The sequence below is a fragment of the Pectinophora gossypiella genome, unplaced genomic scaffold (genome assembly GCF_024362695.1).
Source record: "Pectinophora gossypiella unplaced genomic scaffold, ilPecGoss1.1 Pgos_55, whole genome shotgun sequence".
NCBI classification, from domain to species: domain Eukaryota; kingdom Metazoa; phylum Arthropoda; class Insecta; order Lepidoptera; family Gelechiidae; genus Pectinophora; species Pectinophora gossypiella.
Genome location: NW_026063265.1, coordinates 8,242 through 22,958, shown reverse-complemented (window position 1 = coordinate 22,958; position 14,717 = coordinate 8,242). Strand labels below are relative to the sequence as shown.

General features: G+C 36.9%; 1 protein-coding gene across 17 annotated transcripts in view; it reads left to right on the top strand.

Annotated features, from left to right (window-relative positions):
* The window catches only part of LOC126381459 (uncharacterized), a 197,786-nt gene extending 183,551 nt beyond the window's left edge, over window positions 1–14,235 (top strand). For 8 of the 17 annotated variants that reach the window (XM_050030935.1, XM_050030936.1, XM_050030938.1 and 5 more), the window contains 5 exons: window positions 9,523–9,657; window positions 9,745–9,879; window positions 10,195–10,329; window positions 10,418–10,544; window positions 13,759–13,893. In XM_050030935.1, the coding sequence (XP_049886892.1) occupies window positions 9,523–9,657; window positions 9,745–9,879; window positions 10,195–10,233 (309 nt within the window). In that variant the 3' untranslated portion in view covers window positions 10,234–10,329; window positions 10,418–10,544; window positions 13,759–13,893. Of the gene's footprint in view, window positions 1–9,522; window positions 9,658–9,744; window positions 9,880–9,963; window positions 10,099–10,194; window positions 10,331–10,417; window positions 10,545–13,758; window positions 13,894–14,024 lie in introns of those variants that run through there. The other 9 variants (XM_050030939.1, XM_050030942.1, XM_050030947.1 and 6 more) reach the window with 9 other exon arrangements.
* The last annotated feature ends 482 nt before the right edge of the window (window positions 14,236–14,717 follow it).

The window sequence follows — 14,717 nt, the reverse complement described above, 5'->3', positions numbered from 1 at the left end:
TGCATGCCAAATTTCAAACGTCTAACTTGAGTGGTTTAGATTTTTCATACAAAAGGATTTTCCCGCTAATTCCCGTTCTCGTGGGAATTTCGGGAATTCCTTTCTTAATGCACCTCTACGGTACCTAGGGTACCTGCATGACAAATTTCAAACGTCTAACTTGAGTGGTTTAGATTTTTCATACAAAAGGATTTTCCCGCTAATTCCCGTTCCCGTAGGAATTTCGGAAATTCCTTTCTTAGTACACCTCTACGGTATCTAAGGTATCTGCATGCCAAATTTCAAACGTCTAACTTGAGTGGTTTAGATTTTTCATACAAAAGGATTTTCCCGCTAATTCCCGTTCCCGTAGGATTTTCGGGAATTCCTTTCTTAGTACACCTCTACGGTATCTAAGGTACCTGCATGACAAATTTCAAACATCTAACTTGAATGGTTTAGATTTTTCATACAAAAGGATTTTCTTGCTAATTCCCGTTCTCGTGGGAATTTCGGGAATTCCTTTCTTAGTGCACCTCTACGGTACTTAAGGTATCTGCATGCCAAATTTCAAACGTCTAACTTGAGTGGTTTAGATTTTTCATACAAAAGGATTTTCCCGCTAATTCCCGTTCCCGTAAGAATTTCGGAAATTCCTTTCTTAGTACACCTCTACGGTATCTATGGTACCTGCATGCCAAATTTCAAACGTCTAACTTGAGTGGTTTAGATTTTTCATACAAAAGGATTTTCCCGCTAATTCCCGTTCCCGTAAGAATTTCGGAAATTCCTTTCTTAGTACACCTCTACGGTATCTAAGGTACCTGCATGCCAAATTTCAAACGTCTAACTTGAGTGGTTTAGATTTTTCATACAAAAGGATTTTCCCGCTAATTCCCGTTCTCGTGGGAATTTCGGGAATTCCTTTCTTAATGCACCTCTACGGTACCTAAGGTACCTGCATGACAAATTTCAAACGTCTAACTTGAGTGGTTTAGATTTTTCATACAAAAGGATTTTCCCGCTAATTCCCGTTCCCGTAGGAATTTCGGAAATTCCTTTCTTAGTACACCTCTACGGTATCTAAGGTATCTGCATGCCAAATTTCAAACGTCTAACTTGAGTGGTTTAGATTTTTCATACAAAAGGATTTTCCCGCTAATTCCCGTTCCCGTAGGATTTTCGGGAATTCCTTTCTTAGAACACCTCTACGGTATCTAAGGTATCTGCATGCCAAATTTCAAACGTCTAACTTGAGTGGTTTAGATTTTTCATACAAAAGGATTTTCCCGCTAATTCCCGTTCTCGTTAGAATTTCGGAAATTCCTTTCTTAGTACACCTCTACGGTATCTAAGGTACCTGCATGCCAAATTTCAAACGTCTAACTTGAGTGGTTTAGATTTTTCATACAAAAGGATTTTCCCGCTAATTCCCGTTCCCGTGGGAATTTCGGAAATTCCTTTCTTAGTACACCTCTACGGTATCTAAGGTACCTGCATGCCAAATTTCAAACGTCTAACTTGAGTGGTTTAGATTTTTCATACAAAAGGATTTTCCCGCTAATTCCCGTTCTCGTGGGAATTTCGGGAATTCCTTTCTTAATGCACCTCTACGGTACCTAGGGTACCTGCATGACAAATTTCAAACGTCTAACTTGAGTGGTTTAGATTTTTCATACAAAAGGATTTTCCCGCTAATTCCCGTTCCCGTAGGAATTTCGGAAATTCCTTTCTTAGTACACCTCTACGGTATCTAAGGTATCTGCATGCCAAATTTCAAACGTCTAACTTGAGTGGTTTAGATTTTTCATACAAAAGGATTTTCCCGCTAATTCCCGTTCCCGTAGGATTTTCGGGAATTCCTTTCTTAGTACACCTCTACGGTATCTAAGGTACCTGCATGACAAATTTCAAACATCTAACTTGATTGGTTTAGATTTTTCATACAAAAGGATTTTCTTGCTAATTCCCGTTCTCGTGGGAATTTCGGGAATTCCTTTCTTAGTGCACCTCTACGGTACTTAAGGTATCTGCATGCCAAATTTCAAACGTCTAACTTGAGTGGTTTAGATTTTTCATACAAAAGGATTTTCCCGCTAATTCCCGTTCCCGTGGGAATTTCGGGAATTCCTTTCTTAGTACACCTCTACGGTATCTAAGGTACCTGCATGCCAAATTTCAAACGTCTAACTTGAGTGGTTTAGATTTTTCATACAAAAGGATTTTCCCGCTAATTCCCGTTCCCGTAAGAATTTCGGAAATTCCTTTCTTAGTACACCTCTACGGTATCTAAGGTACCTGCATGCCAAATTTCAAACGTCTAACTTGAGTGGTTTAGATTTTTCATACAAAAGGATTTTCCCGCTAATTCCCGTTCTCGTGGGAATTTCGGGAATTCCTTTCTTAATGCACCTCTACGGTACCTAAGGTACCTGCATGACAAATTTCAAACGTCTAACTTGAGTGGTTTAGATTTTTCATACAAAAGGATTTTCCCGCTAATTCCCGTTCCCGTAGGAATTTCGGAAATTCCTTTCTTAGTACACCTCTACGGTATCTAAGGTATCTGCATGCCAAATTTCAAACGTCTAACTTGAGTGGTTTAGATTTTTCATACAAAAGGATTTTCCCGCTAATTCCCGTTCCCGTAGGATTTTCGGGAATTCCTTTCTTAGAACACCTCTACGGTATCTAAGGTATCTGCATGCCAAATTTCAAACGTCTAACTTGAGTGGTTTAGATTTTTCATACAAAAGGATTTTCCCGCTAATTCCCGTTCTCGTTAGAATTTCGGAAATTCCTTTCTTAGTACACCTCTACGGTATCTAAGGTACCTGCATGCCAAATTTCAAACGTCTAACTTGAGTGGTTTAGATTTTTCATACAAAAGGATTTTCCCGCTAATTCCCGTTCCCGTGGGAATTTCGGGAATTCCTTTCTTAGTACACCTCTACGGTATCTAAGGTACCTGCATGACAAATTTCAAACATCTAACTTGAATGGTTTAGATTTTTCATACAAAAGGATTTTCCCGGTAATTCCCGTTCTCGTGGGAATTTCGGATATTCCTTTCTTATTGCACCTCTACGGTACCTAAGGTACCTGCATGACAAATTTCAAACGTCTAACTTGAGTGGTTTAGATTTTTCATACAAAAGGATTTTCCCGCTAATTCCCGTTCCCGTAGGAATTTCGGGAATTCCTTTCTTAGTGCACCTCTACGGTATCTAAGGTACCTGCTTGCCAAATTTCAAACGTCTAACTTGAGTGGTTTAGATTTTTCATACAAAAGGATTTCCCTTCACTACTCTGCTCCTATTGATTGTAGCGTGATGAAAAGTATACTATAACCTGTCCAGGAGTGTGAAGAATAATTGTACCAAGTTTCATTAAAATCCGTCCAGTAGTTTTTGTTTCTATAAGGAACATACAGACAGACAGACAGACAGACAGACAGACAGACAGACAGACAGACAAAAATTTAACTGATTGCATTTTTGGCATCAGTATCGACCACTTATCACCCCCTGATAGTTATTTTGAAAAAATATTTAATGTACAGAATTGACCTCTCTACAGATTTATTATAAGTATAGATTATTTTCCCTCGTTAAATAGTAAACAAACTAAGTGTAGGTGTTATAATTTCGTGGACGAACTGATTACCTATCCGTTTCTTTGTCTAAAATGAGTATTACCTTATTACTATGATTGATTACTGGGCTTAAAGTTCGTATAAATGTCTATCGAATTACCTCCTCAAGTTTAAAGCGTAGCTAGTCATGTAGTACTATATTAATTATGTGGTGTAAGTAATTAGATTTTATCTGTATGTAATGTAACAGTCAGTTGAATAAAAAAACTTATACAAATCAGATCAATTAATTGGCGTAATGTGATTCTAGAAAGAGTTTTAATGTTAATAGATAGCTAGCTATAGCTATGTGTAGGTTCCTGTAGGAATGAGATATAACTGTTTAATAAAGACAGTTGCATCAAAATTTTATCATAAATTCCCTAAATTATGGCGCCTACCTACCCTCTAAGTTAGAAAAGTGATCAAATACTAACTTGAAGTCACTCAGTTTAAAAAAAAACATCGAAATCATTCCAGTAGCTATGGCGTCATGCGCTTCTTGACACGATCACGAAATCTAGATTTCCGCGGGAATGAGGTATTTTCCCGCCATAAAAAGTAGCCTGTGTCCGTGTCTAAGATCCTATCTTTAAATTAACCAAGTCTTATAAAATTCCGTTCAGACGTTAAGGCGTGAATGAGGCAAACTTTTAAAACAAACAATTAAAAATCACTAACCTAGTTTTCTGTCTACTGCCTACGCCTTAAGTCATCATCATCATCAGCCGTATGACGCCCACTGCTGGGCATAGGCCTCCCCCAAGGATCTCCACGACGATCGGTCCTGCGCTGCCCGCATCCAGCGGCTTCCCGCGACCTTCACCAGATCGTCGGTCCACCTTGTAGCGGGCCTACCCACTGAGCGTCGTCCGACACGTGGTCGCCACTCCAGAACCTTTCCGCCCCATCGGCCATCGGTTCTCCTCGCTATGTGTCCTGCCCACTGCCACTTCAGCTTTGCAATTCTCCGAGCTATGTCGGTGACTTTAGTTCTCCTGCGGATCTCCTCATTTCTGATTCGATCCAGCAGGGAAATACCGAGCATAGCTCTCTCCATTGCCCGCTGAGCGACACCGAGCCTCCTCACGAGACCCATAGTAAGCGGCCACGTCTCACTGCCGTAGGTCATCACTGGCAACACGCACTGGTCAAAGACTTTCGTCTTGAGACACTGAGGTATTCTGGACGAGAAGATATTCCGCAGCTTCCCGAACGCTGCCCATCCGAGTTGGATCCGACGAGAGATCTCTTTCTCGAAGTTGGACTTACCTAACTGGATTATTTGTCCTAGGTAAATGTACTGGTCTACAACTTCGAGTGTAACGTTCCCAACCTGAACTGGAGTGGGTCTACGCCTTAAGTACGATAGCATAAATATTAATAGGCCATATCCTTTTCTAGATTACTATCTATCAGCTAACTAAATTTCATCAAAATCCGTTGAGCCGTTTAGGCATGATAGACAAAACTCCCAGCAAAAACCATAAAAAAATCACTAACTCAATTCAGTTTTCTGCCTACTTCCTACCCCCTAAGTACGATGACGTGATCAATTTGATCGTACAACCGTTTGTAGATAACCAACTATTACCTTAATAAATTTCATTAAAATCCGTTCAGCCGTTTAGACGTGAAAGAGCAAAAGTCCCAACAAAAACGACTACAAATCACTAAATCAATTTAGTTATCTGCCAACTGCCTACCCCCTAAGAACGATGGCGTGATTATTTATAGCCTATGACCATTTCTAGGTTATCATCTATCACCATACCAAATTTCATCAAAATCCGTTGAGCCGTTTAGGCGTGAAAGAGTAACAGACAGACAGACAGACAGACAGACAGACAGACAGACAGAGTTACTTTCGCATTTATAATATTAGTATGGATGTTTTCCAGTGGATCTGGTTAGAGCTATGTCACGCTAAATAGTATTCTTTGCATTTCTTCTTACATTATTTTTCAATAGAACACTGTTTCGCATGAGACGGTTCCTCAAAAAACATAATATCGTGTATGAGCTAAACTACATTTAGGTTTTATATGGTTTTATGTTTTCCAGTGGATCTGGTTAGAGCCATGTCACGCTAAATGGTGTTTTCTGTATTTCTTCTTGCAATACTTTTCAATAGAACACTGTTTCGCATGAGACGGTTCCTCAAAAAACATAATATCGTGTATGAGCTAAACTAAAACTTAGGGTTTTACATGGTTTTATGTTTTCCAGTGGATCTGGTTAGAGCTATGTCACGCTAAATGGTGTTTTTTGTATTTCTTTTTACTATTCTTTCCAATAGAACACTGTTTCGCATGAGACGGTTCCTCAAAAAACATAATATCGTGTATGAGCTAAACTAAAACTTATGGTTTTACATGGTTTTATGTTTTCCAGTGGATCTGGTTAGAGCTATGTCACGCTAAATTGTGTTCTTTGCATTTCTTCTTGCAATACTTTTCAATAGAACACTGTTTCGCATGAGACGGTTCCTCAAAAAACATAATATCGTGTATGAGCTAAACTAAAACTTATGGTTTTACATGGTTTTATGTTTTCCAGTGGGTCTGGTTAGAGCTATGTCACGCTAAATTGTGTTCTTTGCATTTCTTCTTGCAATACTTTTCAATAGAACACTGTTTCGCATGAGACGGTTCCTCAAAAAACATAATATCGTGTATGAGCTAAACAAAAACTTAGGGTTTTATATGGTTTTATGTTTTCCAGTGGATCTGGTTAGAGCTATGTCACGCTAAATGGTGTTTTTTGCATTTCTTCTTACAATACTTTTCAATAGAACACTGTTTCGCATGAGACGGTTCCTCAAAAAATATAATATCGTATATGAGCTAAACAAAAACTTAGGTTTTATATGGTTTTATGTTTTCCAGTGGATCTGGTTAGAGCTATGTCACGCTAAATGGTGTTTTTTGTATTTCTTCTTGCAATACTTTTCAATAGAACACTGTTTCGCATGAGACGGTTCCTCAAAAAACATAATATCGTGTATGAGCTAAACAAAAACTTAGGGTTTTACATGGTTTTATGTTTTCCAGTGGATCTGGTTAGAGCTATGTCACGCTAAATGGTGTTTTTTGTATTTCTTTTTACTATTCTTTCCAATAGAACACTGTTTCGCATGAGACGGTTCCTCAAAAAACATAATATCGTGTATTAGCTAATCAAAAATGTAGGGTTTTAAATGTTTTTATGTTTTCCAGTGGATCTGGTTAGAGCTATGTCACGCTAAATGGTGTTTTTTGTATTTCTTTTTACTATTCTTTTCAATAGAACACTGTTTCGCATGAGACGGTTCCTCAAAAAACATAATATCGTGTATGAGCTAAACAAAAATTTAGGGTTTTACATGGTTTTATGTTTTCCAGTGGATCTGGTTAGAGCTATGTCACGCTAAATGGTGTTTTTTGTATTTTTTCTTGCAATACTTTTCAATAGAACACTGTTTCGCATGAGACGGTTCCTCAAAAAACATAATATCGTGTATGAGCTAAACAAAAACTTAGGTTTTATATGGTTTTATGTTTTCCAGTGGATCTGGTTAGAGCTATGTCACGCTAAATGGTGTTTTTTGCATTTCTTCTTACAATACTTTTCAATAGAACACTGTTTCGCATGAGACGGTTCCTCAAAAAACATAATATCGTGTATGAGCTAAACAAAAACTTAGGTTTTATATGGTTTTATGTTTTCCAGTGGATCTGGTTAGAGCTATGCCACGCTAAATGGTGTTCTTTGCATTTCTTCTTACAATACTTTTCAATAGAACACTGTTTCGCATGAGACGGTTCCTCAAAAAACATAATATCGTGTATGAGCTAAATTAAAACTTAGGGTTTTACATGGTTTTATGTTTTCCAGTGGATCTGGTTAGAGCTATGTCACGCTAAATGGTGTTCTTTGCATTTCTTCTTACAATACTTTTCAATAGAACACTGTTTCGCATGAGACGGTTCCTCAAAAAACATAATATCGTGTATGAGCTAAACAAAAACTTAGGTTTTATATGGTTTTATGTTTTCCAGTGGATCTGGTTAGAGCTATGTCACGCTAAATGGTGTTTTTTGCATTTCTTCTTACAATACTTTTCAATAGAACACTGTTTCGCATGAGACGGTTCCTCAAAAAACATAATATCGTGTATGAGCTAAACAAAAACTTAGGTTTTATATGGTTTTATGTTTTCCAGTGGATCTGGTTAGAGCTATGTCACGCTAAATGGTGTTTTTTGTATTTCTTCTTGCAATACTTTTCAATAGAACACTGTTTCGCATGAGACGGTTCCTCAAAAAACATAATATCGTGTATGAGCTAAACAAAAACTTAGGGTTTTACATGGTTTTATGTTTTCCAGTGGATCTGGTTAGAGCTATGTCACGCTAAATAGAATTCTTGTCATATCTTCTTTCCATCCTTTATATTATATTAAATAATATTTCATGAGGTATTATTTCGTTCTTTAATTTAATGTGTTTTTAGTGCTTCTGAATGTGATTTTGTTTTAAATACTTAGCTTATTAGCATTCATCAGTATCCAAGAATCCATCATACCACTGCTAATCAATAAACAAACAACGGTCTTTAGCGTTTAAACACCGAAAAAACAAACCTGCCTGTTAATTTTTTACTTGTTTCATTAAACAGGAATTTGCATATCGATCGTTTTCAATTAACTTCGAACAGTTACAACTACACGTAAACTGAGCATGTAGTCTATTTACAGCAAGATCGTGACCGCTGACTGCAGCTCCCCTTCTCCCTCCATTTCACTCCCAATCGACATTTTCACCTTTGCTGATATGATTACTCCACAGGATACCTCCATCCCCTGCATACCTGGTCGCTAGATTCGGCTGGCACGTCATATCGGTTTGACAGCCAACTCACGTAACTATTGTTGATCGACCCACAGTCCACTGAAGTGCCTACGACGAAGGGAACAACATGGACAGTTCTACTCCGAATTACTCCAACCCATGCGATGTTCATCCACGCGACAACCCACCTGATCTGAGTGGAACTTAACTGAAGCAAGAGAGTGATGCCTAATTCCATCTGCCAACTAGCTCCACTTCTCTCCCGTGCACCAGTCGCACCCACACCGACGTGTTCATCTTGCCAGTTTTCCTCACACCCGTCCACTTGTCTCTTGAAGATTGGCGTCCACAACACCAACGGTTGGTTAGGTCATGCAAGCATTGTTACAATTGATAAAAACACATATTTTCATTTAGTGAATGTGATAACCTGTACTAATAATTTGGTCAACTTAGCGATGATAACTCAATGTAAGTATTAACAAACTCGGTACGTGTTTGTTATTGTCAATAATATCTTTAAATTATACAACTCGCTTATGTTTGACAATTACTGAGTAATTGCTTTGCTTATTGCATGCTAATTGCTGAAAATTGCTTTTTATTTTAAATTCCTTAGCTAAAAATTGCTTTTTCTTTCATATTTCTCTGCTTATTGAATGACTATTGCTAACTCATTAGATAGAACCTAATTCTCATATAAGTAGGTGGATGCGGCCTCGATTAGCGGGGGAACCACATGTAAAAAAGCGAGCTACTGGGTGTACCTCCTGGGTAGTTTGGAAATCACCTAATATATATATGTATATATTTATAAATAAAAGTTAATATATATAAATTAACATTAATTTTTTTTTAACAGGAAATGCACAATGCTAAAAACTGCGTAGGAGATTTTAATACAATAGTACTACCAAGCCTGATGTTGGCCGCTATTTCAATGAATGCAGCAGTGTGACAGCTAGCAATCAAAAGTAACAAGATATCGAGGTACGTTACATGACGATCACGACTATTTTGGCAAAAACGTATCGCTATAGACTAAGGAAAAAATAATAATATATATTTTATTTACAGGAAATGCAGATGGCAATAAACTGTGTAGGAGTTCATGATTGCAATAGAATAAAATCGACCAAGCCTGAAGTCAGCAGCCCCTTCAATGAATGCAGCAGTGTGACAGCCAGCAATCAAAAGTTACAAGATATCGAGGTACGTTTCATGACGACCACGACTATTTTGGCAAAAACGTATCGCTATAGACTAAGGAAAAAAAAATAATATATATTTTATTTACAGGAAATGCAGATGGCAATAAACTGTGTAAGAGTTCATGATTGCGATAGAATAAAATCGACCAAGCCTGAAGTCAGCAGCCCCTTCAATGAATGCAGCAGTGTGACAGCCAACAATCAAAAGTTACAAGATATCGAGGTACATTTCATGACGACCACGACTATTTTGGCTAAAACGTATCGCTATCGACTAAGGAAAATAAATTATATATTTTATTTACAGGAAATGCAGAAGGCAAAAAACTGCGTAGGAGATCATTAATACAAAAGTATTATATAAACCAAACCTGATGTTGCCAGCTCCTTCAATGAATGCAGCAGTGTGACAGCCAGCAATCAAAAGTAACAAGATGTCGAGGTACGTTACATGACGACCACAACTATTTTGGCAAAAACGTATTGCTATCGACTAAGTAAAATAAATTACATATAATATTATATATTTTATTTACAGGAAATGCAGAAGGCAAAAAACTGCGTAGGAGATCATTAATACAATAGTATTATATAAACCAAGCCTGATGTTGGCCGCTCATTCAAAGAATGCAGCAGTGTGACAGCCAGCAATCAAAAGTAACAAGATGTCGAGGTACGTTACATGACGATCACGACCACTTTGGCATAAACGTATCGCTATAGACTAAGGAAAAAAAATGTAATATATATTTTATTCACAGGAAATGCAGAGTGCAATAAACTGTGTAGGAGATTATGATTGCAATAGAATAAAATCGACCAAGCCTGAAGTCCTTCAATGCACGCAGCAGTGTGACAGCCAGCAATTAAAAGTTACAAGATATCGAGGTACGTTACATGACGACCACGACTATTTTGGCAAAGACGTATCGCTATCGACCAAGGAAAAGAAATCCATACTAATATTATAAATGCGAAAGTAACTCTGTCTGTCTGTCTGTCTGTCTGTTACTCTTTCACGCCTAAACGGCTCAACGGATTTTGATGAAATTTGGTATGGTGATAGATGATAACCTAGAAATGGTCATAGGCTATAAATAATCACGCCATCGTTCTTAGGGGGTAGGCAGTTGGCAGATAACTAAATTGATTTAGTGATTTGTAGTCGTTTTTGTTGGGACTTTTGCTCTTTCACGTCTAAACGGCTGAACGGATTTTAATGAAATTTATTAAGGTAATAGTTGGTTATCTACAAACGGTTGTACGATCAAATTGATCACGTCATCGTACTTAGGGGGTAGGAAGTAGGCAGAAAACTGAATTGAGTTAGTGATTTTTTTATGGTTTTTGCTGGGAGTTTTGTCTATCATGCCTAAACGGCTCAACGGATTTTGATGAAATTTAGTTAGCTGATAGATAGTAATCTAGAAAAGGATATGGCCTATTAATATTTATGCTATCGTACTTAAGGCGTAGGCAGTAGACAGAAAACTAGGTTAGTGATTTTTAATTGTTTGTTTTAAAAGTTTGCCTCATTCACGCCTTAACGTCTGAACGGAATTTTATAAGACTTGGTTAATTTAAAGATAGGATCTTAGACACGGACACAGGCTACTTTTTATGGCGGGAAAATACCTCATTCCCGCGGAAATCTAGATTTCGTGATCGTGTCAAGAAGCGCATGACGCCATAGCTACTGGAATGATTTCGATGTTTTTTTTTAAACTGAGTGACTTCAAGTTAGTATTTGATCACTTTTCTAACTTAGAGGGTAGGTAGGCGCCATAATTTAGGGAATTTATGATAAAATTTTGATGCAACTGTCTTTATTAAACAGTTATATCTCATTCCTACAGGAACCTACACATAGCTATAGCTAGCTATCTATTAACATTAAAACTCTTTCTAGAATCACATTACGCCAATTAATTGATCTGATTTGTATAAGTTTTTTTATTCAACTGACTGTTACATTACATACAGATAAAATCTAATTACTTACACCACATAATTAATATAGTACTACATGACTAGCTACGCTTTAAACTTGAGGAGGTAATTCGATAGACATTTATACGAACTTTAAGCCCAGTAATCAATCATAGTAATAAGGTAATACTCATTTTAGACAAAGAAACGGATAGGTAATCAGTTCGTCCACGAAATTATAACACCTACACTTAGTTTGTTTACTATTTAACGAGGGAAAATAATCCTTACTAATATTATAAATGCGAAAGTAACTCTGTCTGTCTGTCTGTCTGTTACGCTTTCCCGCTTAAACCTCTCAACCGATTTTGATTAAATTTGGCACAGACAATCTTTAGACCCTGAGAAAGAAAATAGGATACCTTTTATTGCGAAAAGAAGGGACGAAGAGATTGAAATAGGGGTTGAAAGTTTGTATGGGATATTTTAATTTTAAAATATAAATCCATGAAACTTTATATTTAAGCACTTGATAAAAAAAAATTAAACATTTGTTCTAGCGTTGCTGAAATTTCGACCAGTGAGGGGGTGAAATGAGGGTTGAAAGTTTGTATGGGAGTTCGTCATTTTTGGGGATAAAACCACGAAACTTTATATTTAGGAACTTGATAAGAAATAAAAAAACAATTTGTTAAAGCGTTTTTGAAAATTCGATCTTTGAGGGGATGAAATAGGTGTTGAAATTTTTTATGAGGTTCGTCATTTTTCAAGATAAAAATATTAAATTTTGTGTTTAGGCACTAAATAACAAACAAAAAATCGTTTGTTCAAGCATTTTGAAATTTTTACCAGTATGGGGGTGAAATACGGGTTGAATGTTTGTATGGGTATTCGTCATTTTTGAAGATAAAACCATGAAACTTGGTACGTAGGTCTCTTAGGATGTGCAGAGTTTTTCAACAAACGGATTTTCCGAAATTCGAACGGAATGGAACGGATTCGGAACGGGAACTACAAAGCCAAACTTTTTGTATACAAAATATTAACCACTCAAATTCAAATTCAAATTCAAAAATATCTTTATTCAGTAGGTAACATAGTTACACTTTGAATCGTCAATTTTACATAACGAACGTCTCATCCGCCTAAAACTACTGCAGCTTCTCACAACCTGTATAGCCGGGGAAAAGAAGCTGCAAGAAAAACCTCGGCACAGGGCCCTAGACGTTCTTTAAAAAAATAAAAATAAACATAAAACATAAAATATTGGTATACAATTGAGTAATTTAGCTGCCTAATATCAGTTCTCAGACAGTTAATCCCATGCATTCATATCTTCTAAATAATCACTAACTTTATAATAACCTTTTTTGTAAAGTTTTTGTTTAACTACTGTCTTAAAACAGTTGAAAGGCAAATTCTGAATGTCAATGGGAATCTTATTGTAAAAACGTATACATTGCCCCTTAAAAGATTTAGTAATCTTATGTAATCGACTGACTTGTAAAGCAAGTTTATTTTTATTCCTGGTATTAACAATGTGCCGATCGCTATTTTTTGCAAATAATCCTATATGCACTGAACCTAGGAACATGATATTTAGTAGTTTTGGGTGTATCAAGTTAAAAAAATTTGGCTTTTGTAGATAAAGTTCCTTTTAACGAATACTCTGCATCGCCGCCACTGCCGTCGGTCGTCGTTCGTCGTCGCGCACATTCGCCGAAGTGTGGCGGCAGTCAACGGCGCTGTCTTGTGGTGGGGGAGCGCACGTGGTGTATACGTGGCCTGCTCGCGAGTGTCGAGTCCAAACAATTTCTACATTTTAACAAATAATAACAAAATAGCAAACGTTGTGTACAAAAAAGTTTTAAATTAGGTCATTTTAAAATATTTTTGTACACAACGTGACGCTGACCCCTGTAAGTGTCTTGGACATAAGGGACCGATAAATATTCCTAGGTAATTTCTGCCACTCAATGGAATACATAGGTACTTTATAACGACTGTAAACAGATATTTTTTATTTTTTTTAAATATACCTACTTACTCTCTTTTAATCACATGCTATACCGTTCCTTTTATATAATCCTTAATATTCAAATTAAAAGTACGCAGACGAAGTCGCGGGTACCAGCTAGTTATATATAATATTTAATATATATTTTATTTGTAGGAAATGCAGAAGGCAAAAAACTGCGTAGGAGATTATTAATACAATAGTATTATATCAACCAAGCCTGATGTCGGTAGCTTCTTCAATGAATGCAGCAGTGTGACAGCCAGCAATCAATAGTAACAAGAATCTAGGTACGTTACATGACGACCACGACCACTTTGGCAAAAACGTATCGCTATCGACTAAGAAAAGGATATTATATCTATACGTTATTATAAATATACGTTATTATAAATAAATTAATATTATTTTATTTTTAACAGGAAACACAGAAGGCAAAGAAGCAGATGTCATCAAAAAAGATCTTTGTTCCTGCAATGTTTCCGCAGACGATACATCCAACAGAGCGAAGTGGAAGGAAAAGACTCGGAAAAAAGACCCCACCACCATATGGGAACAATGCAAGGGAGAGAGAGAGAATATAATGTTATATTTTTATTTTTTGATAACATAAAATAAACCAACAATATCCTACACATTTTTTATTTCTTTTTGTGTCTGTCTTAATAGTTATTACAAATCTGTGATGCGAAATAAACTATACGAAAACGTCAATCCACATACAACGCCCGCGAAGCTGCTTTAGCAGCGAGCGCACTTAGCACCATCTAGTTATTATTATATTATATTATATAAAGCTACAAACCCACTGACTGACTGACTGACTGACTCACTGACATAATTGTTCTCCCAAAAGGAGCGTCGGGGGGTCAAAATGATGTATGGGGGGTGTGATTGGGACCTCCCGGTGAGTATGGGAAAAATCCTAAATCTTGGAAAACTGCTCCGCATCAGGGAGACACCCTACAGTCTGGCGCAACTATTATAGCTGGATCAAATTTTTTTTCGCAAAACCTTCTTAAATCTTGGTCAAATTCTATTGTGTGTGAAAAAAAATCAAAATGGCGGAAAAACAAGATGGCCGCCATACAAAATTTTGTTTTTCCAGAAAATGT